General features: G+C 42.0%; 2 protein-coding genes across 5 annotated transcripts; one reads left to right on the top strand and one right to left on the bottom strand.

Annotated features, from left to right (window-relative positions):
- LOC128769901 (tissue factor-like) lies at positions 1-8,623 on the top strand. The gene is made up of 7 exons (XM_053883966.1): positions 1-146; positions 1,706-1,829; positions 1,905-1,994; positions 4,036-4,127; positions 4,366-4,544; positions 4,652-4,814; positions 5,303-8,623. The coding sequence occupies exons 1-7, from the start codon at positions 86-88 to the stop codon at positions 5,470-5,472; spliced, it is 879 nt and encodes a 292-aa protein (XP_053739941.1). The 5' UTR covers positions 1-85; the 3' UTR covers positions 5,473-8,623.
- LOC128769899 (uncharacterized) lies at positions 5,920-24,017 on the bottom strand. 4 transcript variants are annotated; one of them, XM_053883962.1, is made up of 11 exons: positions 18,650-18,705; positions 18,196-18,475; positions 17,296-17,457; positions 14,943-15,140; positions 14,029-14,187; positions 13,180-13,260; positions 12,999-13,116; positions 12,872-12,916; positions 12,080-12,544; positions 9,963-11,356; positions 5,920-8,407 (listed from the first exon to the last, which is right to left on the bottom strand). In XM_053883962.1, exons 2-11 carry the CDS (start codon positions 18,421-18,423, stop codon positions 8,360-8,362), a joined length of 2,898 nt encoding a protein of 965 aa, XP_053739937.1. In that variant the 5' UTR covers positions 18,424-18,475; positions 18,650-18,705; the 3' UTR covers positions 5,920-8,359. The 4 variants fall into 4 exon arrangements, with proteins under 4 accessions (XP_053739937.1, XP_053739939.1, XP_053739940.1 ...); XM_053883964.1 differs by lacking the exon at positions 18,650-18,705 and adding an exon at positions 23,891-24,017 and having other exon boundaries at positions 5,921-8,407; positions 18,196-18,280; XM_053883965.1 differs by lacking the exon at positions 18,650-18,705 and adding an exon at positions 23,891-24,016 and having other exon boundaries at positions 5,921-8,407; positions 18,223-18,280.
- Positions 24,018-25,686: the final 1,669 nt, after the last annotated feature.

Consider the following 25,686-nt stretch of genomic DNA (forward strand, 5'->3'; position numbering starts at 1 on the left):
AGCTCCCGCACTCTCTCACACAGTGAAGCAGGGGAAACATCTTTAGCTTATATGTGATCTACATTAAGGAGTGACGGACGGGAACATGGCCTGTATCAGACTTTTGCTTTCACTAGGGGTTTCTGCCTGGATGGTTGTAGCTGCAGGTAAATACCAAGTCCATTGTGTAACTGCTGTTTAGAGTTCAGTCCTGACTCATGTGGTTCTGATTAGACAGCTGAAAATTTATATACATGCTTTCCTCGCCTACTTTCGCAAGCACTTCTCTGTAACTGTGAGAAGGGGGTAAAAGAAGATTTCTCAGTTTTGTATCAGCGTCAATGGTCTCTATTACATTTGTGCAGTTATTTAAACAAGGAGAGTTTTTTTTACATCACAACACCCGATGAATATAAACTACAGGACCTCACAATAAAGCAACAGGTAGCAAAAAAAAAGCAGAACGTTGCATAAGAACCCTGAATATAAGAGATGATCTTCTAACGTTTATTCTTATTGGAATCAAAGCTAAACTACTGTCTACAGAAATATTATGGTGCTTGTAACAGGTATTAGTTGAACATTTTTGAGCAATCTAGTGGTGCTCTACAATAGTTAAAGTCTAAGGTCATAAGTGTCGGCTATTCTCTAATACTGTATATGATCTGCTGTTGAAGAGAGTCCAATTTCACACTAGGAATACAATGTGCCACATAATACTACCAGTAAATAATAAGACTGCAAACTCAAAAGACCCCGTCGTAGCAGACAAAACACTGTTTGCAGTACAAATGATTTTCAAATGTCACTAACACCTGTCGTGTCCAAACATGGCCCTTTTCCTCTGTCATGGAAGGATTTCCACTGCGTACCCAAGAACATCATTGACGTGAGGGACATTCCTCACCAAAATAAACCAAAAACTACCTTGTGACTGTGGTGACGAAATGTGTGTGGCATTGTTCATTCAGCATTGTTCTTAGCAGATTTGACAACTCTGAAATGCAGCAGTGCTAATGTCACTTGGCAAGAGCCAGGACAATTCTGGTATCACAACATTTTATTGATTTGGTTAAGTGCTGTTTGCATGAAAATACAGAAACAATCTTCACTGGTGCCTGTGCTTATTGATAGTATTATTTAAATGTAATATTCAAGAATTTATCTTGAAGGATTTTCTATTTAGAACACATTTATTATATAATCTATGTAGAAGAGGAAATGTGACAGCTTCTTTCTCACCTGTCAAGGACATTCCGAATGCTGCTGGATGGGGTTTTAGATTTTTGGGCACTAACAGAGTCGTTGTGGGAGGCGTTGACGTGTTGTCATGGACCGTATGTGACGCTCTACAGTGTAATCCCCCAATGACCAACACTTTGATGTGTAGGCCATGACTTATGAAAGGGTAGTCACCAGGGATGACTGACGTGATCTCCCTGATCATCTCCTGGAGGTGTATAGACATGGGCCATGACAAAGAGATCATCAAAAGGAGCACTTTTGACTGAGTCACTTCTAAGAAGTGCTGGAGGCTCTTGGGCTACATACAGCCAAGACAGTTGGTGACTGGTGAACAGAGGGTTTCGCTACACTGCCCCTCACATCATTATACATGCAGTAAGCTATTTGAACCAAATCATGGATATAATCCACCTCAATCAACTTCCCTGCACTTGATCTGCAATTTGATTGCACCTATCTCACTTTGTTTTTCATGTGACAGATGAAGAATCACTGGCTAAGGCAGATAATGTTCGCTGGGTTTCCGTGGACTTTAAGACCGTCCTCACCTGGTCATACAAGGAGTCAGACCAACTTCTTCATGGGTTCACTGTGCAGTACTCCAGGTGAATGCATGTCTGAGTGCATGGTCACAAAGTTTGAACTGGACTTTTTAACTGACTTATGTCTTCTGTCTTCAGAGACGGTGGCGACTGGATGCAAAATCCTGACTGCATCGAGATTCTTTCCACAGAGTGTGACTTAACCGCTTACCTTGATCCGCTGGACAGGTATGATTCAAGTCTGTCAAAAGCAATTATCAGCAGATCATCGTTGTTTTGTATTGTTACATTTTACTTTTTTTTATAAACTGGAAGAGGTGCAGCTTGGACCGCCAATATTGCTTTGTTCTTTGATAATCCCCAAATAACTGAAAAATAAATCAAATTAGAGGTCTGTGTGACGCCCTTCTCACAGGGCACCTCATCTTGATGAAAACTCTGCCCCTGACATTGCACCCCACTGGATTAAAGCAATTAATAAGTAATACATTTATCACCATTAACACAAAAATGACCAGTGTAATGGAACCAACAAGCTATGGCCCACTACATCAGCTACTCCTGGAACGTTAAGTGTTTAGCAGCTGTGAAATTTCCCCTTACTGGTCTTCTGATTACACACAACTGCCAGGCTGGATAATCTCCATTGTATGGAGAGAATTGCAACTGTATTAGTCTTGACTATCTTTGTGTCCTCTTATGGAGTCAGTAGTGGTCATTACATCAGACAGGCACGGTAAGTTCCTGTCCCTTGTTTATGTGAGTGTCTCTTTCATCATCAGCACAAAGGGCTGGGCCCCAATGCACTGACCACATAAAACTCTGACCAATGGATTAACGCTAAGTAAATTTGATAAAAAATAAAAAAAATAAAATAAATCACAATGACAACAACTGAAGGCGTCGCAGCAAAAGTTGAGCGAGAAGACGACACACAGGCAGGTGGAAAAATCGAAAAAAAAACAGACGAGAATCAAAAAACAACAGAAAATGTGAATAAACAAACACCAGGTAGAACTTATTTATTACGCAGTGTAGAAACAGGTACGCACGTAGATAAAAAATATTGCAGGAGAAGAACGAACACACATGCGTTATCTAAATATAAATCAAAGTCGCAGCAGATAAACAAGAATGCTGGATAAGACCCAACCCAGGAGAGCCTCCTGGCACTCTACCAGGCCTCTCAGGGTGTTTAGCATGGAACTCAGCAATTTGATCCAGACTGAGAATCAGTGACCGGGAGACCCATGAACTATGTCATCTCTGACATCTCGTGGTTTCCAGAGTGGATGGTAGCTTTGTCAAAAGGATGAAGTGTGCCATCTTGGAGAGCCGTCACCGATCGTCATGATAGTAGTCATACCTGCAGTAGGTGGAAGACCGTTGACAAAGTCTACTGCTACCATTACTGCGATGAGGCTAACCTTACTGCACACCCCAGGATGGTAGGCGAGCTTGGAAGAGTGGCAAAGTGGAATAGGGCCCACCGGGCCTGGCGAGCATTGAGTCTCTTGACTCTCTGGAGTTGTGAACCAGGAAAGAGACTTCTGCTCCCTCAAGTCAGTGCCTCCACTCTTGCAGGGCTGCCACCAGAGCCAGAAGTTTGCAATTACCAATGTCGTAGATTCTGGAGTAGAAGGTGTATGGGTGAACCTTGTTGTTCTGGGGGTCTCGCTGGGACAAAATGGCTCGCAGCCAATCCTCTGAGGCATCCATCACAACGATCAACTGGAGACCAGGGTCCACACACAGATCACTTCTTGGTTCAGATCACTTCTTGGCACATCTTTTTGACCCTATTGTTAGACTTCCTTGACCATTGTTTATGACTTCAGAAGGTTTCTGAGCGTGTAGCTCTCAGTCAATACTCCACATTTCTTGCTGATGCAGCAATTGTACATCTGGGTTAAAAACCAAGATAGAAAAAAAACAGATGCACCAATCCCATTAAGTGTCTTGAGCCCCGGGTCGGGGGAACTCACCGCCCCCCTTATAGACTAAACAACAGACTCTGCAACACACCACACAGTGCAGAACGCGATACAAGCAACAATGGAAAATCAGGCAGCACATTTGCATGCTCATCCGTGCAATTTATGTCCAGGACCCCGTTGACATCCGATACAGCAAGAAGAAGAAAAAAAAATCTAATTCATCACGGTTTGCAAAACTTGAATGAAATGTAATGAATGTTTTTTCCCCTCCTCAATTCTGACATCAAGACTGATTTTGTTCATGACTAGCCCTTATAGTTTTCCTATGACAGGACCTACTCTGCTGACATTCAAACGGAGCACAACGAAGACCTGGATGAGTTCACACACACACTCGCTCCTGATTTCAACCCATACAGAGAAAGTAAGTGCATGCATGTTATATGCTAATAGTGTACATTAGAGCTCCAACAACAAAGGTAGCAGCTGAAATGTATTGTACACAAAACACAAATAAAACATGGACAATAACTTGAACTGAAGGGGTCGCCGAAAACCGGAGCCTGAAGACAAACACGAGGGGTGGGAGAAAAACCATAACTCGTGTGACACAGTAAAGACAGGACAAAAAAAGAATTTAAAGCGTCTGTGATCTTCTGCAGGTGAGATCAGCCATGCAAACTTCACAGTGGAGTCTTCGGTAAAAGGCAGAGTGACTGTGGTGATCGATGACCCTTTGACCAGCATATATGAAAGAGGGAAGCAGCTAACAATTAGAGACATTCTCAAAAATGACCTCAAGTACAAGATCAGCTACTACAAATCTGGAAGCACAAGGAAGGTAACTTCTGCTTTGACAAGAAAAATAAGCATGTAGCTTTGATCGGGAGAAATCGTTCTAGATTTTGACGGACAGATGAACGATTTGATTTGCTTTTTGGGTTGCAGAGAGATATGATATCGGACTCCAGCACAGCTGAAGTTTTGGGGCTGGATGAAGGTCACAGCTACTGCTTCATGGTGGCTGCCTACATCCCATCCAGACCCACACACACGCAGCAGGGAGCGTGGAGCACACAGCTGTGCACACCTGGACAGTCGATTGTGTTAGGTATACACACGCTACCCATGCACACGCATGCTTCTACTTCTTACTGGGAACACTCATTGACATAATGCTTTGCTCAGTCTCTTAACCCAATAATCTAGTTATTTTGAAATTTTAATCTTTAAATTGAGGGTCGAAGAAGTGAGGACATGCCCGCACTTCACAAAAAATGTCCTCACTCTGTTGGTCAAAAATTGTTATCGCAAAGATAACAGTACAAGAACACAAATATGTGTAAATAAGCTTTTCAATAAACAATGAACAATTGTTCAATAAAATGAACCATCAATAACTTTGATTGAGAAATGGACATCAGTGACACATGGCATTATATGTGCTGCGTAACAGAATGACACTGATAACAAAGTAAAGGTTTGCTTCAAGAGGTTCACAGTGCCGTGTAAAGAAAAGAGGTTGGCCCAAACTGACCGTGTACAGTGAAGTCAGAGTTCTCTCTTAACGGCATTGGTACTACTTCCCTGTCATTCCAGACATGAGCCTTGGAGTTCTGCTTGGTACACTCTTTGTACTGTTCATCTTCCTCTGCATCATCATCATTGTCATAGTCCTCTGGTGCAAGTGGCGGAAGCAACGACCCCAGCAGATGGTACACACCTCCACCGTGGTCGACACGGAGGCGGCCATTAGTTTCAGCAGGTGAGGATTTTCTCGGCTCCAGTCATTCTTGGTGAAGCTGGTGCCGTTTGAACATAGCCAAGTCTGCGTGTCTCATGAAGCTGGACTTTCGTTTGATCTTTGTTCATATTTACTCCCATCCCGATGAATGAATTAATTTGTGACTGTGCATGTTGCGGGTATGTGACTTCTGTAGAGATCTTTGGTAAGCACCGTAATTGTCTATTCAAGCTCCAACTTTGGCTTTATGAATGTGATTGTTTGCAACAACAAAAAAACGCTCCCTTCTCTAGTAATCTTCTCAAGCACATTATGTACTACAATTTTTTAATAGACTGAGTGATGTAGTATATCAGGGAAAGTGTCTATTCTATTCTGAAAGGTGCAGAGAAATAAATTAAGATTTCTAAAAACCCTGCAGGGGTGGTCGTTTTCAATTTTCAAACTCTCCGCACTTGTTTCAGATTAGAGGAAAGAAGCTATGAATGGCAATGTAATTTTGGAGCATTAGAGTGACTTGCAGTAAGTCTGGAGGAAACCGATGGATGTTGATGGTGCAGGGGTCGAAATATTCATTATATTACCAGCAGTTTTTCTTGTTTTGTAACTAACTGATGTCCCATTTGTCCAGATGTGTAGATCTTCCATGAGCTCCGATGCAGACAGGTTTTCAACACCTTAAAAATCAAAACAAGTTTTTGCTTCATGCCTACAATGTGTAAAAAGCTCTGATTGGGACCAATGATCTCAGTCAACAGCAAACAGTAAATTTACTTCAGCATAAATGAAATGACACTGGTGGCATCAGAAACGACTTGTATTTTGTCATGTTTCCAACACAGTAACACACATATCACAAGTTATAATCGTCACAAGATAACCAGGGGCAGATGGCTTAACAGCAGGATGGGCTTAACTATGAGTGATGGAAACCTTGGCTTGTATTGTGAGTGCACACACATACACACACACACATCTATTCAAACTAATGTAAACAAGTGCATGTTTACTGGTGTAACGACAGGATCTCTGCTTCAAAGGAATATGTACGTTCTACAGTTTTTAAAGTCTGGTAAACACTGACCACTTTTTTCATCACTTCAGAACTGAAACCAATGAAAGAAAGATGTTAGACTGCATCTCTTCGGTATTCACTTCTTCAAAGAGACAATGAGTTTGTAATGAGAACAGGTCAGATCTGAATCATACAAATATGAGTAAATATTGATTGAGAAATCAATGACACATGGCCATATGTGTGCTGCGTAACAGGATGATACTGATAACAAAGTAAAGGTTTGCTCAAGAGGTTCACAGTGCCATGTAAAGAAAAGAGGTAGGCCTGAACTGACCGTGTACAGTGAAGTCACAGAGTCCACAAGGGACAAACAATGTTGGCGGTTAACTTGTCGCATATGACTACTGCAGAGCTGGGTTATGGTTAGGGTCATTTGTAGATATACCCCAGCACATTCAAATCACCGGTATCATCTCACAGCATTTCTATCAGCCACAGTGAGTCAGCCTACTTGGCCTCAATCATGTGCACCATCTGTAGTCAGACCTGTTGGATAACACTGACATTACTGAGATCAGACACGTCATTCCAAAACTCATGCATGACAGTAGGTCACTGCGCATGTTTTCATCTGAAAACCCATAGTTAGCTGCTCTATCCTGGACATTCTCTCCTCTCCTTGTTGCCATCAGGCCACCAGTTCCATCGCCTATGAACTAACACTGAGAGGAAGAGAAGAAGGTTCTTCCCTCAGGTCATCCGTCTACAGAATGAAGAGTGTTGTCTCTTTCATACATGCAAACGCATGTGCACACTCACCTTTTTACAGCTTTATTTTTTAGTACTTAGTATTCCATTGTATTTTTACTTCTCTGTACGGCACTCTATGTTTAAAACTGCCCAACTGGAGCAGGGACATAAAGAATTTCACTTTCCACTGTACAGTGTGTATTGTGTGTGTGACAAACATCTTGAACAACTGTCACTAGATGCCAAATAAACAAGTTAGCTTGTTTCATAAGTGTTTCATTCATTGAAATCATTATTACTCACTCGCACCTTTTTTCTTGGTCATTTCTGTCTTGGTCTTCTGTGGAGTGCTGCTCTCGTTCTAAGTCTGCCTTTACAGATTATTCTACATCCCCAAACAGGTTTCTCCCAAACCAATCCCCACTGCTGTCGCTTGTGGTCCACCCTTTCACTACTTCCCATCCAGTTCGACATACATGATCCAATCACTCATCATCCTCAACTCTTTTTTCCCCTCATCCATTAACAGATCGGAAAACTCCTTTTCTTTTTCAGGAAGTTGCCTCTCCTGAAGAAGCTTACTCAAATGTATTAGAAATGTATTGGAGCATCAGGCCTCTTAAGAGTGAGAGGCAAGGACAAGTGTGCTATTAAAACTCGTTGTTGGCCTGATGAATTTGTTCCTTCAGATGTGATATACTGTACAACAAGTGACGGGTTCATAAAGCTTCATGAAACAGTGTCCTTATTTACAGTGCTCAGTAGATGGCGCTGTAGGTTTAAAAATAACGTGACGTTTCATTGATTTTAGAGAGTGCCACTGAAAATGGGTTACATGAAGATATATATTTATGTAAGCCCATCTCTACTGGTAACCACAGCACACTTTTCACTGTATTTACTATTCAGGCAGCAACCAAACCTTTCTCTAATGTATTATGGGGGAAAAGTTTTTCAGTTATTTAAAAAAAAACACAATACAAGAAGATGACCATATTGTTGTCGGATCAGCTGGTCCCAGCTTTGGTCTGAATTCCATTTTAATCTTCACAGCGAAAGTATTATTGCCATTAAGATGTTGATTCTTTTCTCCCCAATCGTGCCTCAGCACCATTCGTTGTGTTCTACAGGGATGGATATGATCTCACTTCAGGTCGATGCCCTGATTCTGGAACTTCGCTTTCTCCTTTGCCTGTAACACACATAACACAATGATTTGAGTCACTCGTTTAAAAGCAAAACCTTGGCTGTACATCACGCTAAATGTCGAGAATGGCAGGATGATGAGAAGAGGTTATTTATGGCTGAGTGCTGAATCCATCATTTTGGGTCTGAGCTCTGCGGAGACGCCATGCTCAGGAAACTAGCTATCTTCTTTCATCAGCTCATACAAGGTAGGGCCACAGGAAAGAGACATAGGCTTCCCTCTTCTCTGAGACTTCTTCTGGCTCCTCTGGGGCATGAGGGCGCTATTTCAAGGTCAAACACGAAACAATTTCCTCTGAGTCTGCTTCAGTGTGTCCTCCCAGAAGAACAGCCCTGGGAAACTTGGACTAGACCCTCTCCCAGGGAAAAAAAGCTTTACCCTGTATATATTAAGGTCCACAGACTCAGTGAAGAGCATACTGACCTCTGATAAGCCATCTTTGTAGTTTAGGAACTAGGGTGGATACTGTATTATAAAAATACACAAATGAAAGTTTTTTATAAAATAAAAATTTTCATCATGGATCATTGTGGATGTTTTTGTTATGACTTATTTTCATCTGTAAGAAAAGAATCAAAACTCAAAGTCACAGGCCTTGACAGACCTGAACTCGGCAGAAAAGCTTTGGGGAGGTGATCGATAGAAGATACTAGATAGACTGAGAGCAAAAAGTGACTAACAAGGGTAAGGAGCAAGGGGAGGGACATTTACCAAGCTTGAGACACCTGCTTTGAAACTTTGGATGGTGTTTAAACAGTACTGCATGTACAGGTGACTAAAAATGTACATTCTTGAGTTACAGCATTTAACCAACTAGTCAGACAATGTGGAAAACATCTACCCAGTGGCAGTTCCACACGTGTTTAAAGTGGCGGCCAAAGTGGGGTTGGAGTTTAATCACTATATAATTTGAACACAGACAACTTTTGATTAATGACGTCAACGTAGCATAGAACATCAATTAAATATTAGAAATTCATCACAGTCTGAAATGTCGTCACACATCGGCTATTGTGTGTAACGCAAGTAACGTTTGAATGAAGAATAGCTCTGTATGAGTGGCGTCTCCTATCAGAGTGCCCAGATTGTGTTCCACTTGAGACTTGATGTCTGAGGGGATAATAAATAGAGACACAACGTACCATAACACATATTTTAAAATGTGTGCCTCAAATGTATTTTGTTTGTCCACACAAGAGCGATATCTCCATGACACAAAGCAACATGGAAGCAAGCACCAATTTAGAGACAGTACTACAGATTGTAATGATTCACACATAACCTGAACATCAATCAAACATCAACAATCCACAAAGGCCTGTCTCACTGACAGTCCTGCTGAGTATTTGCTGGGCCACTCTGATTCCACAGAGAACACAGCATTACATTTATTACATTAAGGTCTAGCTAACCTCACAGGTGCCATAGGGTGGGATTTTTAAAGGGACTTTCCTCCACAATGAGATGAGAAGCATTTGTGTTATTATAAACCATAAATTAGTCATTTGCTCGCGGGGAAAGTTTCGGACCACATACTCACCCTGAGCGAAGGCCGTGGAGGCCTGACAGGTCGTACCGGCTCAGGTACAGGCTTGACCTCTCTGTGGTCCAGAGGCTCCAGATCATCAGCTACATCAGGACAACCAATATATCCTCCTGCTCCAAATACGGAGGACAGATCTCCTTCCAATAGCCCTGCAGGGGCTGGGGCTGAGGTGGGGTCCTTTGTGAAAGACTTGGTGGTGTTTGGGGCGATGCATGTGTGAGTGTTGCTGCGCTCCAATCCCAGCAGGTCTTCAGTAGCGCTGTCACTGTCAGAGCTGTTAATGACCGCGCACTCGTTTTCCAGGACACACTGGTTGTTGTTGTTCTTTTCGGGGAAAACTTCCTTACTGTACCTATCTAGTACTTCTTGGTTGTCATGGCAGCCTGGATCTAGATCTTCATCGCCAATGTCATGCAGAACTTCCTGGTTGTCGTATGTACACGAGTCTAAAACTTCTTGATTTTCTTTAGCAACTAAATTCAACGGCACTTGGTTCGTATCCAAGTCCGGCACTTCCTGATTATCAGGACAGAAGTCCAGCAGGTCCAGATCTCTGGAACTATAGGGTTTAAGCAATTCCTGATTAGAGGTTTCTTCCTTGTATTCGTGCCTGAAAGAGAAGGGTTCCACCACCTCCTGGTTGTCAGGACTACAGTGATCTACAATTTCCTGGTTTTCATCGCAAAGAAGCTCCAACTCTCTGCTGTTTGCACTTATATTAACCAGCACCTCACTCCTCTCACTGTCACAAAACTGGACCGATATGTTTTGATTATTGTCACAATGTTCAGGGTTCTCCAAAGGATCAAGAACTTCCTGGTTGGTATATTCAAAGGATTCCACCTGTTCCTTGTTCTTGAAACCACTGAGATCCAGGCTCTCATAGTTGGCAGAGTCACAGAGCTCTGGGACTTCCTGGTTCTCGTCTTCTGGGCTGAGCTTAAAGCCGTAAGGATCTGACTCTTGTATAATTTGAGCGGAGGCAATGTCAAACCCATAAGGGTCAAAGTCCAGATGGGTAGATTGACCAGCTTGATCATCATTGTCATAGCTCAGATCATTGTCAAGGGGCTCAGGGCTGAGTTCATGCTCGTCAGGGTCCAAGAGGGTGTTATTGGAGTGCTCTGGACTAAGTTTAAATCCGTATGGGTCGTAAGAAGACTGACTGCATTGTTCATAGCTTAACTCAAAGCTCAGATCAGTCTTTTCAGTCTTGATACTGAGAACCTGATGGTCTTGTAAAACTGGCAGTAACTGGTCTTCAGGTTTCCTCTCCATGTAGCAATCCCACTCGCCTCCTTGACCGCAGGTGACCTCAAGAGACGGAATTTCTTCTCTGTTGGCTGTGTGTTCTTTCTCAGACGGAGTTGTTTCACTTTTAGCTTCACCTGGAAGAGGACGAGAGTTAGACAAATTCCAAAATCCCTATCCATCCATCATTTATCCAGTTGTCCATGAGTGGCCAACCAGTCAGTGACATGAAGAACCACATCAAGAACCATGTCCTTGCTATGAATGCACGTGTCTATATGCAAATGTGCAAGAGTGGGAGGTGAGACAGAGCAGAATCTACCATCTAGTTTTTCATCAGATGGATTTTAACACACCATCCTTTCACAGTTTGCCCTGAAAATAAATGAGAACCCCCTCAGCAGTACCAGCAGCCTAAATGTGCTTGAGTTGCCACCTGCCCACATCCGCATTTAAGTTTGGAGTTTAGAACTGCAGCCCCAGAGGAAACTCTCATCTCCAGTGAGTTAACCAAGCCCAGAGAAGCACAGGAAGACGGACGAGAGCAGCTGTTCCGCCGCCCAAAACTGAGCAGCAACTTTGATAACTTGGTCCACACCAAATGCATCAGATGTGTATTATTTTAGATTTTAGAAAAAGGAACGGCACATTTACACAACAAAATACACAAAAGATGCATTTGCATGAAACAAGAGTTCCCTTTCACTCGTGGATGCTCCTCACAGATCATCCCTGACTCCTCAACATGCCATTTTCTTCACCTCCACCTTCTGGCCACTAAATTCTGACCTCTACTCAAAGGACAAATATGTACAGTGTAAGTGTAGTACATACCTTGAATAAGTAAGTGTATTACATACCTTGATGGTCTCCACTCGGCTCGGCCCTGAGCTCCCCAGCGATTGACCCAAGGCTGTGCTCCTCGATGTCAGACGGAGGAGAGACTGCACTTAAGTCCAGCTCATAACCGTTTGGGTCAGACTCCACAGAAAACTGGCCCTGCGACTTCCACCCATGCACGGGCTCTGGACCAAGATCCTCAGATGAGCTTTGAATGGGCTTGAACCCACAGGAGTTGTCGGACCCCATGATAATGTCGAGGTTTTCTTGGCTGTAACTGATCTCAATATCGCTGTCTTCGTCTGGGAACTCAGACTCGAAGCACTGAGTACCTGTGGAAGCCTTGTTTTCGGCACAGGACAGACTGGTGTCTGCCTCGTCGAACACATTTCCTGTACCGTCGTCACTACCGGCCTTTTCGTCAGGGAACAGAACATCTGCTGCAAATGGGTTGCTTCCTTTAAATGGGTCAGAGGCAAATCCATCTGTTAAGAAAATTACATTGACCAATGACTTTTAAATACAAGTGTGGAGTCACATTTACACATTACACTTACACATTTGGACTGTCGCAGGAGCTAACAAAGCAATTCTGAAAGAAATAGCTTTTTAAAAATTTGTAAAATTGGTAATACCACAGCATTGAAGGGGCCATAATTCATATTTTTCTTCTGTGATCAAATCTCACATACTGATAGAGCAGCTTCACATCAAAATCATTTTGAAATGTTTGTAAAGTAAGTCATTCATATAAGTGATATGTAGTTAAACTTCACAAAATGGCCACCTCGCAAAATAACTTAATTACTCACCAGAAGAGTCTGTTTTTAGAAACAGGTCCTGATTGAAAAGTTCATCTGCAATGAAAATGACAAATGTTGTAAAAAAGGACACTCTGGCGGTGAATGACTGGTGTACAGGGTGGATGTGGATACGCACGATTGCTCTGGCAGTGCACAAAGGGATCTGCTTGGTAAAAGTCCAGCTGCCTGTCAGGAAACTCCTCCCCCTCTGCCATTTTCACCTGCTCAATGTCGCCATCCTCTGATCTGTCCATCTGTGAGAGGACACAGCGTCCTTAAACTCGCCCTCACAAATGATGAATGTTTGTGGGGTTCACCTTTGATGAGCTGCTCCCACTGTCATCAGCTTCCTCTCTGGTGTCTGCTAGGCTGTTACAGAACGGTGCGCCGTTGGCCCCCTGATCACCCAAAAACACAAACTTACCCACGTCATGTTCCTGAAATTCACTCTAGACGCAGACACATCATGTCAACATCATCCACCACACACAAGTGATTAACGCTTAAGCACACAAGTTCTTTAATAAATTCTAGGTCCATATCAACATTTGTGCTGCTTCCACAGAAGGAAACAAAAAAACAAGGAGCAACAGATTAACTTGTTACAGTCTACTGCTTGTGCTTGACTGGTTGGATCAAAAGTCTCGAGGACTGAGTTGAATATCCCTGTGCTACAGGCTTGTTATCTGAAGCACTTATCAATCTGTGAAAGAAATCTAATGATCCCATAATTTTTACTTTACTTTTTTGGTGTGATTAAGTGATAAAATTACTGCAGTAATTATACCAACCATCCAGGTGGCCATCATTTCAGTTTATAAATGACCACTTTAGATATCTGGAAAGCAACAGAGTGGTTAAATGAGTCCTTTTGATTTAGACGGTTGAATTCCAAACCGCTCCTAAAAAAAATAAATAAACTACATGAATAACACCACGAAATATGAGAAAAGCACAACATTGTGTGGATGGACACTGTTGTAACCCACAACAAACCCACTTTCTGGCTTTGTACATTACAAATATATTTAAAAAAAAATACTGGGCAACTACAAATGTTTGGAAAAACCAAAAAAACTGCCCAAAATGTGTGGTAAAATAAAAGTATATGTCACCTACAGCACCACAGTTAACCTGTGGCGGCTTAGCTTAACCAAGACACTAACCATGATCAGGTCGGCGTAAGCAGGCAGCGATTGGCTCCGACCCCACGGCCTAATGGGAAGTGGCTCATCCTCAGTAGTGTCTGCAGGGGACATGGAGTCATCCAGCTGGCTTTCTGGAGTCACTGCACCTCCGGAGAGAGAGTACAGGGTGTTTTCCTCCTGCAGAGCAGTGACAGGACAGTTGATCAACCTGAAAGGTACGTGTCCAAATCTCTGACAAATACGCATTTTATTCAGAAAAGCAGGCGGTAACATCCCAAATGTCAAATGTGTTGAAACCAAAAGTCAAATGATTTTTTTGTTTCTCTATTTATCTGAGACCTTAGCCTATATGTGGTGCCAATAACAACAGAGAAGTCTGATGCTTCTACTCAAAGTAATCATGTTGTTAACACTGGTAAAAGGGACGACTATGAACTGACTATGGCCGGCGCCTGGCGACAGGATAATACGTACATTAGATGAGTGGATTTACTCCCACCTTCAACTTTGGGTCACACTGAAGTTCTTCTTTATGGCATACCTTCATCTCTAACAGCATTCAAGAAACAGCCCCTCATAATAGAGATGTCAAAGTGGAATATTTCATTGAAAAAAGTCTGGCACCCAAAGGGTTAAGTTACCAGTGACATGGGACCAGCTACACATTGCATCAAGTGCTCATCTCGCTGTTTATAGGACACATCTCATGCGCTTTGTGACATTTCAATTCCGCATTAGCAGATTTAATGACTCCAACGCGTAGACGGTAGGACTTCTAATGTGATACGATATTAGAGGACAGCAGTGTTAGCAGTGTCTGCTTTGTAACACTTTTTTTCTTAGCAAAAATGGGATGGACACTCCTGTCTGTGGGTATATGGGATCCTTCAAAGGATCCCATATACCCACAAAAAAACAAAACCAAAAACTACCTGCAGGATTTCTTCATAGGACTGCCTAATGGAGTCCTGCAGAGGACTGTTTCTCTCTCCTGCTTCCTCCAGCTTCCTCTTGGCCAGCTTCACCTCCTCTCTCAGCTTCCTCAGCCTCCATCTGGCTCTGGCAAGTTCTCGCTCATACTCTTCCACCTGGCTCTCCTTCTGCACCTCCTCTGCCTGCAGGGACAGAATCTGCAAAAACAGATTTTAGACATTCAACAATTTGTCCAACCATTATTGGGCTGTCAATAGATTAAAGATTTGAATCCCAATGAATAGTGCTACGGCCATAGTTGAGGCGTGATGAATCACACTTCTTGTATCTGTTCTAAATGCAACTTTAGGGAAGATGTGCCAAAAATGTTGAGAATTTTATCAACGCAAGAGTGGCCATGCGTTTCTCACAACAACCTAAAATAATGTTAGTGAAATAGTTACAATGTCAAATACATTTCATAAAAAACCTGAATATGAATTAGACATTTCTAGATGAGATGTGGATGGAAATCACAAAGACCTTGTTACAGTACGGTGTGGTTTTAATTGGCCACGTGGGGACATTAGGAACAGGTGCCTGTGAGGATTATCTGATTCATCAACAGTTGAATCGATTCTTAAAATAATTGTTAGCCCTAGTTTTTAATGTTAATTAGCAGAGCCAACTATAATTGCCGTTGTTCACATAAATAACTGATTTTATGATGATGTTTAAGAGATTTCCACTGAGATGTCTGGCCTGTCTTCTTTCTTTCTTTCTCTTGCCTGGGATGACACAGCAGCGGCCATTAAGAACTCTTTATTTACATTTATTTTAAGTTTATATTCCTCAAATATATAATATTTCACAGTCTGACAGTATGCAGCTACACACACACATACACAAAAATGTTAGTATTTGGGAACATTGTGCGGTTTCTCATTGCCATAATGCTTTCCCCAGCCTCTCACCCTAAACCTAACCATCCAAAACAAATGGCTAACCTTAAGCAGGACTCTGAACAAAACTTAAACCCAACTGTAATGACCCAGTTAGTTTGAAGTTTAAATCCTCAAATTGTGGCCTAACCTTGTGGGGTCCAACCAAATGTCTCCACAAAGTCATTCAGTCCTCACAAGGATAGTGTTTTGTCAAAATTGGCCCCCACAAAGTAGGATAAACAAAGCACACACATGCACATCATATTTCAACTGCACAGAAGTATGACCCAACCTAACAAAACCTTTCATTCTCTGCACTCATGAGGTAGAAAATCTTGCTCCACCTCATTTGTCCAGGTTTTCATTTCATCCATGATAGATTGTTGTTGTTGTCAGTTTAACAATGGCTTCTGTCACAATTTGATTCAGATTTTGCCCGCTCACTCCCATCCAATCAGTGATGTCGTGGGCATGTCATAAGCATAAGGAGGGGGTCCCAAACACTACAATACACTAGTACCTCGGTTCTCGACTACAATCCGTTCCAGATGGCTGTTCAAGAAGCAATTTGTTCGAAATCTGAATCGATTCTTCCCATCACAATTAATGTAAAAATAAATTTTTGTTTTTTTTGTAGGAGTGAATGTAGAGTGTCTGCTGTAGGTGTGCTGTTCGTGTATATGTGCGTGCTCATCGTTATGTTTTTTCCAGCTTTTTTCGGGGCCATTCGAGTTCTGGATTTTCGTTCAAAATCCGCAGCAAAAAAAATCTCAAAATTTTTGTTCGAACTCTGATTTGTTCGAGGTCCCGGACGTTCTAAAACCAAGGTACCACTGTAACCCCTTTCAGTCGTGGAAACGGCAAAATAAGTGTACCGACCTGAACCAAACTGAGACGAACCACTTGGTGGCTGCAGTGAAGGACTCACTGTGACTGAAATGCATCATCAATTGATGTGCTATATGACGTAGTGACACAGAACCTTGTATGGAGAATGTCATACTACTTTTTCTATGTCATGTCTCACCCCAGGAATTGTGCAGTTTAACCAGCAAAAACAAGTTGCGCAAAACAGTCACTCAATCCATGAAGATAGGACTCCATTGAAGTTCTATTGCTAGAAGACGACCATGCTTGTGCAGTACACTGTCAATTAATGTTGGCTGTTGTGGATGTGTTCTGTTAGATTTGTGGGGTTGCACAGTGTTGTTTACACATTGCTGCCGGATGTTTTTCTGAATGGGCAGCGTGTGTTGCTTCATTTTGATTAAATACAAATGTGTGTAAAAAACCTGCTGAAAAGCCTTGAACCACCGCAACTTTCCGCGCTGATTTGAAGTTTGGTACACACACACACCCGCTCACACACACACACAGCCGTACACACACCATTGACACATGAGACCGTAGGTGAACCTAATGTGATTACCTTCTGACTCTCTTCATAGCAGAGCTGTCGGGTGGTCTTGATTTGCTGCAACAACTTTTCCTTGTGTTTATCCAACTTCACCAGAGTTTCCTCAAGCTCCTGGCGGTCCGACTGTTGCTCCTGCAACTCCAGGTTTTCCACTGTAACTGCATTCTCCAACTCCTACAGACAACACAAGTGGTCTAAAAACCAGGAGCTCCATTGATCAAACTAAGTGCCTCCTTATTCTGTGGGAACTGCTAAATTTGGTTAACTGTGGTTCAGAACTAGCGTAACATTTTATCACAATTATTGAGCTTTGTTTCTTAGAGTCTGCACCCGTCAGGCTTGATAGAGTTTGAGCCCAAGCCAACCAAATTTGTACCACAGTTTTACTCCATTCCATTGTTAGAATTGTTCAAATAATACAATTTTCACTTTCACAAGTCTGCCCCCGCAATTCAGTCATTCAGAAGTGATTTCATAAATCACTACTCAATAAAGCACCCATCGAATTTAGAAGTAATTTGAAGTAGGAACTGATACTTCAAGAGCCACATCTTTTGATAGCTCCATTATGCAGTCTGCATATATTCAACATCATATCTCATCTAACGTCATATCTCCTTATAATGTGATAGCAGACAAGATTTGTGTTTGAACTTGAAATACCCAGGATGGCAGGTTGTCACACTTCCTGATGTTCATGACGCAAGTGTCTTTTATCATGTAGAGAACGCAGGAGTTCATGCTGAGCGCTAGCACAATAAACCAGTGGTGTGACACTTGCATACACGCATCACTGGATACAATGTCAGGAGGCTCGGATTGGAAATGCTGCCCAGTCACCACATTGAATGAAACAGTTTCTTTGGTCAAACATGAATTAGTCACACATGCATAAGACACAGACACACACACCAGCGCTAGATGCTGCGGTCTTCTTACTCTTATTTCCGTTGATTTGGCGATGACTCGTTGATCCGTTTCAACAAGGTCCGTGTCCCTAGGAGACCGCCAGCAGAGGAGACATGAGTGTTTTAGCAAAGATGAGAGGGAGCAGTCATTTTTCCAGTCAGTCTTCCCTCCATCCTGCCCTCCTTCCCGCAAGCTCTCCATTTTTGCCTGCTGCACTGCTCGCTCCTCCATCGCTTCCAAGACTGCTTGTTACACTGCAGAGGGGGTGGAGCTACTCGTGTGTCTGAGTGTGTGTGTGTGTGTGTGTTCAATGATGCATCCGAGCACAATGCACCAATGTGAGGATGGAGAAAAAGAGGGGGATGATTCAGAGAGACAGTGTCAGAGGAAGGCCTCTCCACTCAGAGGAAATGGCTTTCATTCCAACACCAACGTCTCCCTGCTGCTGACTACTCACGCTTCTTGTTTCAACGTGTCCCCTCCTTTCAAACCACTGCAGTAGGCATCAATCTGACGAAGCCATTCATAAAAACCACCACGGAGCATCAGAGCCATCCAACCTTCAAATTAAGATTGGTTTGCACACCAGCATGGGGGAAAGTCACCGTTCAATTCCGCCTTATTAAATTTTTTCCGACAGATCATCAATGTATAATTAGCGTATTATTATTATTATCATTATTATCATTATTATTATTAATAATACTACTACGACAAATAATAATAATACTAATAATAATAGCATTAGCTTTTTTCCATTACCAAATATAATCTAACCATCTATCAAATATGATATACAGTAGCAATCATCGCCTTGAGCATCAGCTGAAACCAATCCAATCCAGTTGTGATACTCCACAGATGAGTGAGTGCTCATGAATTGCTTGCTGTAGGATGCAATGCTTTGTTATTGCAGTATACCCTCAGCACAACTAGACAACACCCCTGCCAGACAAATAGCAAGCAGCAAATATAGCAGTATATACAGTATGTACTCCAGCATTTCCTCCCAAATTGCTCCTCAGCCAGCTCAGACACCTTTGCTTTTGTTAGGTCAGAAACTCAGTTTCAGAGAAATAATAAATAACATTAAAATGATAAAAGTTGCTTCAAGTTCTTTCATGTCCAGAATCTTCAACTGTGTATGTGTAATGTGACTTCAATATCAAGATGGAACAGTGTCAGATTACTTGTATGTCAAGATTCTAGACAGAAAGTCTTACTATAACATATAATCATTCAGTTAAATACATATTTAATCAATCTATGCACTTCACAGACAGAAGTTGTTTTTAATTTAATTTCACACATTTTTCATTGATGACTTATTCACAAAGGTAGGAATTGTCCTTTCAAAGCCTTAATAGAGCTTTTATATTGAGGTTTTCCTTCTTCTTTTGTTTCCCTGCTGCAGACGGCATTGCTGTAAGTATAAGTAAGTATACTGTACAAGAATAGAATTCTGCTGTGACAAAGTAATAAACCGGGCTTGACTGCGGTGTGCACGGGACGAGGGCATGAAATAACCAGCCATTTTCCTCTCCACACCAATGTCCATCATGCTACACTGCCACAGCAGTTTCATTAGATAGACTCATGCATCAGTCCATGAGGAGAGTCACTCGTGTTGTCAAACTGATCAGCTGCAGTGTGCACCGAGCTGACAAAGAGTAAGTTGCGATTTAAGGCCATTTAATCCTTCTTTCCATCTTTTAATGTAATGTGAGTTAGTTTAGGCACAAAATTCATGAAGACTGGAAATGGGGAGGGCTGTATGATGTGTTCACCTTCATCTCCCTCATGTCTCCGCAGTCAGAGCCTGAACAACAGTGATATTTGCTTGATGGAAACAAGCAGAACATAATTGATTTTAAAGAGAAAACAGCTCAGTATGGGAACAACTCCTAGATGTCAAACGGCTTTATGGATGCAGAATTCAAGCACTACAGTCCGCAGATGTCATCAGCTCTCCCGCTTGTCAGCGAGCAGCCGGAGTATTACTGTCTCGATCGCAGTATAAATGTCATTAACACAAACTGCCCAGGCCGCCACCTTTCTGACTACATCTTCTCCAGGGGTCTTTGATCAGCCTCTGTTACGGTCACCCAATGCTTGGACCCACACATTTTGACTTTTAGTGACTTGGTATCAATGAAAACTCTGGTAAATCTCTCAATGAACAGCATCCCTTTCTTCATATCTCCGGCCAGAATATGCCTTAAGTTCCACAAGCAACGGACTTCAGTCGTTATGAGGTTTCTTTCTGGATTTTTCTGTTAACAACCAACATGATCATATGCACCGCCATAATCTATTATGTGTTTTAAGCTTGTTTCAATGTTTTCACTTAGTTTTAATACGTTTGAAGATGTGAAATTTCATCTTAAAAAAGAGATGATTTATCTAAAGACGTGGTGGATCTCATTTAAGCCATGGCAGTGCACCATGCTGGATTACGTGTAGCGGAAACTCTGCAGGGAGACAGTGGTGTGGTGAGCTCCAGGGTGATGGTACAGTGATCAGTAGGGAGTTATGATGAGTTGGAGGAGATGCTTGAGAGGTGGACGTACAAGCTGGACTGAACAGGAATGAAACTCAGTGGAAGCAAGAGAGTATCCTCCTGTGTATTTACCTATGTGGAAATGAAAGCGAGGCAGGTGGAGCATTGTAGATGCAGGGAATTTATGGAGCAACAAAAAGAGTTCAAGTATGTGGGATCAGTCATACAGAATAATGGACAGATATTAGAGGTGCAGAACAGAGTGCAGGCAGAGTGGAACAGGACAGTTGTGAGACCTGCCATGATCTATGACAGTAGCTCAAGACAAAATTCGGAGATGTGGTCATTCCATCTTTCTGTCCTGGCCTGATGCACAAAACTACTAAGTCACGGTCAAACTGGAGTCTACAATCATAAATATTCACACAATTGAGCTACATAAATTAGCAACTGAGTGAGCTCGAAATTGAAAGGACCATGATTTTAATGCCATTTCCTTAAACCACATGTGTTATGTTATGTACACACACACACACACACACACTCACAAGGGCAACTAATATGACTTCAAGATAAATAATCACATGACCGATTTGCAAAACAGTCAGCCGAGTAGGAGAAAGGAGATGTGCTCAGATGCATTGCCAATGTTTCAAATCCATAAAAAACAACAATCAAGCTGTTAGTCATAAATATTATGAATACAAAATAAATTCAAAGTAATGATTTTGATTTTGTCACATACGATGAGTACCGGTGTGCTTCAGGGTGCGCTCATTCTGATCATTACTTGCATCATTCGAAGCATGTCAGCCTATTTGCCAAATTCCCATCCCCTCAAAAAATAAATAAATAAATAAAAATCCAAAATTGACATCAAAAATCAAGTGAATTCACACTCTCCCGCCATGTCTACTATCACTCCCTCCTCTCTGGCATCAAAAAGAATCTCTATCATACATCCAACTGGTTCAGAACCCAGCAGTGACACTTCTAACTGGGTCTGTCAGATTGCAGCACATCACTCCTGTGCTAGCTTCACTGCACTGGCTCCCTGTGCAGTGAAGCTATAGAATTGACTCTACTTTTGAATTGCCGACAGCACTGCAAAAATGCTGACCCCATGAAGCAGCCAGGTTCCTCAGACTACAGCAGTTGGTAGTTAGTAACAACGCTTAGTAGTGCAAGTGCACTGAACGCAGCATGTAACAACAGCTAACATTGTCATCTACGGCTCTGCCACTGTCAGCACTTCAACAAACAAGACAGATTCCGTCAGAACTCTGGTGTTTAGAACGGTATTTATTCAACTGAAAGCTTTGTTCTCTCTTGTTATTCAACTAAAAATCACAGTTTTAAATCGAAATGGCATCTGACACCAAACAGCAGATTCAGTTGTTTCTGTCTCGGTGTCAATGGCACCTTCAATTCTAGGGGCTCCTTGACTCTGGAACAGCCTGGAAGAAGAGATCCAGAACGCATCATGTACCACCACCATGAAACTCACTCATTATAGACTTGCATTTTCGGAATGTCGTCCTGATATTCTGCGTAACTCTTGCTTCTACTGGGATGTCTTTCAACCACAGTCATGTCACTGCGCATGTGCATACATGGATGTGTGGACTACTCTTAGAAAAAAGTAGTATACTTGAAGTTCATTTTAAGTCTACTTCAGTATAAATACAGCAAGTATACTACAGCTCATATACTTGTAGTTGACTAGACAATACAGTTATGCAATACTTCTTCAGACTAAGAACATTTTGAGTTTATTAAGTACATGTTCAAGTTTGAAGTAAGTAGGGATGCTCCGATATGTCACCCATCGTGATCAGCTGATTTCAGTGTGATCGGTGATCGCCGGTCACCTGTCATTCCCGATCACAACAACGGATCACATGTGACAGCCACCGCTCTGATGAAACCCTGCGGGATGTGACGCGTCCGCTCCTCCCTCCTCAATGCTCACTGGGCAGCAGCATGTCTGCCATGAGGCTTCTTTTGATCTGTCATTTAAAGTTTACATCGTGCAGCACAGTTTTGCAGGGAAGTGCCTTAAAATTAAAAGCACAATTTAAAGCACCCGCACTTGACAGAGTTTTCCGGGCTCATGAAAGTGAGACCACTGGTTCCTCAGCGGCTGTTAGAACAGCTAACGCTTAGCAACACTCGCCGGTCCGAGTGTGACATTCGGAACGCTAAGCTAATTTCCCAAGAAATTAGGTGACGTTTATGCGGAGACAGAAACGACCAGATCCGGCGACGTTTTGGAGTCAGGTGCAGCGTTCTTCAGCCACCTGAATCAGAAATTTTCTAAAACATCCGGAGGGGAAACTTTCATCAATGCAGCGCTCTCTGACTCAGAGTCCCGCTACAAGCGGCAATAATGTCAGTATTTCACAGACACAGCAAAGTCTCTAGAGATTCACCAAAAATTAAATGTCTTTCAGCTGCGTCCTTTTGACATAATAGTGCTGCATTCTGCAAGGGTTTTCTATTTTTTGCCTCTTGAAGAGGCGTATGAAAACATATCTGAATTGAAATGATTTAATTTTTCATTTTTTCACAACATGTACACAGAAGGTCTCATCACTTTGATTACAATTTCATGGTCAATCCATATGATCGAAGTATACATGAAGTTCACCACTTGTAGATGCTATCTACATATATATCTATACACTTGCATGTATACACTACATATCATTGAAAGGTGCACACTTTCACCTCAGAGGAGTATAGACTCTAACGTTTCAAACTTTTAAGTTGACAACAACGATCAAATTTCCACAGATAACCAGAGCTGTGGTCACATTCACAGTGACGAACAAATCATTTTCACAGGCGTATATTTGAAGCATATACTGTATAATAAGTATCCTCCTAGTTCACTTCAATAAGCATCTTTTGTTTTGGGTTCGCTAGTTCTTGTTTAAGTTCTGTTTCAGTAAAGGGAAAAGAAAAAGGGAACAACGTTCTGTTCTGTAAGGTGCTGTACAAATCTGGTTTTTATAATAATGATTATGATCGTTACTATTATTATCATGAATATTATAACATCGTACAATTGCCTGGACTGAAATAAAACTTGGGTGATATGCAGCAAGCCAGCAAACAGGCAGCTCAACTCGGAGTCACAGCGGAGCTGCACAACGCATCGATCGAGCATCTACTAACTTAAGCAAACAACGGTACCTCGCTTCCTCTTGGCTTTTGGCGGCCCTCGACGTCCTCACGCAGTCGAGAACGAAGCGCATCATCCCTGCAGCGCTCCCATCCTTCGGACAGACTCGGCTGAGCGGTCACACCCAGCAGCCAACCCTGTAACCAAGGACCGTCACCAGGAGTAAGCACTTTCACAATAAAACACTGTGTACCGCTCAGAGACAGACGGATTGATGCTTATCCCTCATCCCGATTATTATATGACAATACAAGTAAAACGTTTCTTCGAAATGTAAAACAAAATTTGAAACCACGATGGAGTACTTGGTAATCTGGCTCAGTTAACACAAAAGGCTTTATTTTGGATGTCTATTCTCTGAGTCTTGTACTTCCTGTGAGACCGACACACCTCCCGCTCTGCTGTGGTTTTGCAGCTGCACATACCTTTTTTTAGACCCGCCGCTGGGTGGAGATGGATACAATCCAACTTACCTAAAATTGAGTTGTTGATAACGATGAAATTAAACTATGTTGTTAAACTATTCAACTGTAGTAAGGTAATTTTTTTTAGTATGATGGCTGAGTATGGTGGCTGAGAAGTGCAAAGCAAAACACAAAATGTCTAAAACAAAACACACACTGACAAAACAAAGCAGACATTGGCAAGAAAGAAAAGCACATTCATAGACTCAGAAATACAAAATACACATTTTTAGATTTTGAAGTCATTTAAGTCATTTCTGATAGCTGCACTAGAGTCGCAGTAATACAGGAAGACCTCATCCAAGCTCATACTAACCACATTATTATTAGCTTTCGGACATTGAAAAGACATTGCAGTAAGTTGGGCCTGTTCAGAAGGAAACATCACACCAGTCTGGGAGTGGTCACTGCGTTTGTTCATCAAGAATTGAAAAGCAGTGGACAAATGCGAGGTTTTCACTGGTTACACCAACAATTTAAGATGATGACTATACCACATAAGACAAATTATAGCCTTAAGGAATCACCATAAATGGCTGCATTCACAGCTTTAGTCGTTTTGTTCTATAGATGGTTGCCTTCACCACAAATAGTGGCTATATGTATTAATGGCTATTACATTCAGCGCATTGAGCAGATTGATGGATGTCGAGAGAGGATGCAAGTTGATCATGCCGAAAACAGTGTGTCCAGCTTTGGATGAATATGCTCAAACCAGTACAAGAAGATAGAAACTTCTCTGGAGACTTTTTGGATATAAACCTTATCCAATTCTACTACCTTGACCTTGTTCAGGTATGTCATTATTATTATTGGTTGGTGCATGGATGCATGGGACTGCATGTAAGGTCAGCTCACATGCATCCATGTAGACAAGCTAAAATGTTGATTTTAAGCGGGTCGCTGTGAGCTAGGCTGTACACCCAAGAGTCAGGTACCTTGTGATGAGACCGTCTGAGCTTTGTGTCGTGTTGTTGCCGGAGAACAGTTGGAATCATCTGAAAGATGTTTTTGACGCTGCAGAGCTTTACACCTCATTTAGGTCAGTGATCCTAGATCAAATCTAGTTCTGGGTTTCCACCACTGTGCACGTGTTTATTTCCCACTTTTCTGCAATTTATTAGAGCATCTTTGTGTCAAGGTGATGTTGTTCAACAGCTATAGACAGCTCTAGACAATGAAAACAAATTAAGAGTCAATGAACAGAGTTTCATTCACTAGACATTTAATGAACACACTGCTGAGGCCGTGTATGTATTTCTAATGCGTGAATGAATATCTACTGAGACATCTGTATTCTAGGGGACTTAATTGAAGAAGAGAACATTTGCAGTCTTGCTTGT

Source organism: Synchiropus splendidus, chromosome 13 (genome assembly GCF_027744825.2).
Source record: "Synchiropus splendidus isolate RoL2022-P1 chromosome 13, RoL_Sspl_1.0, whole genome shotgun sequence".
Taxonomy (NCBI): Eukaryota; Metazoa; Chordata; class Actinopteri; order Syngnathiformes; family Callionymidae; genus Synchiropus; species Synchiropus splendidus.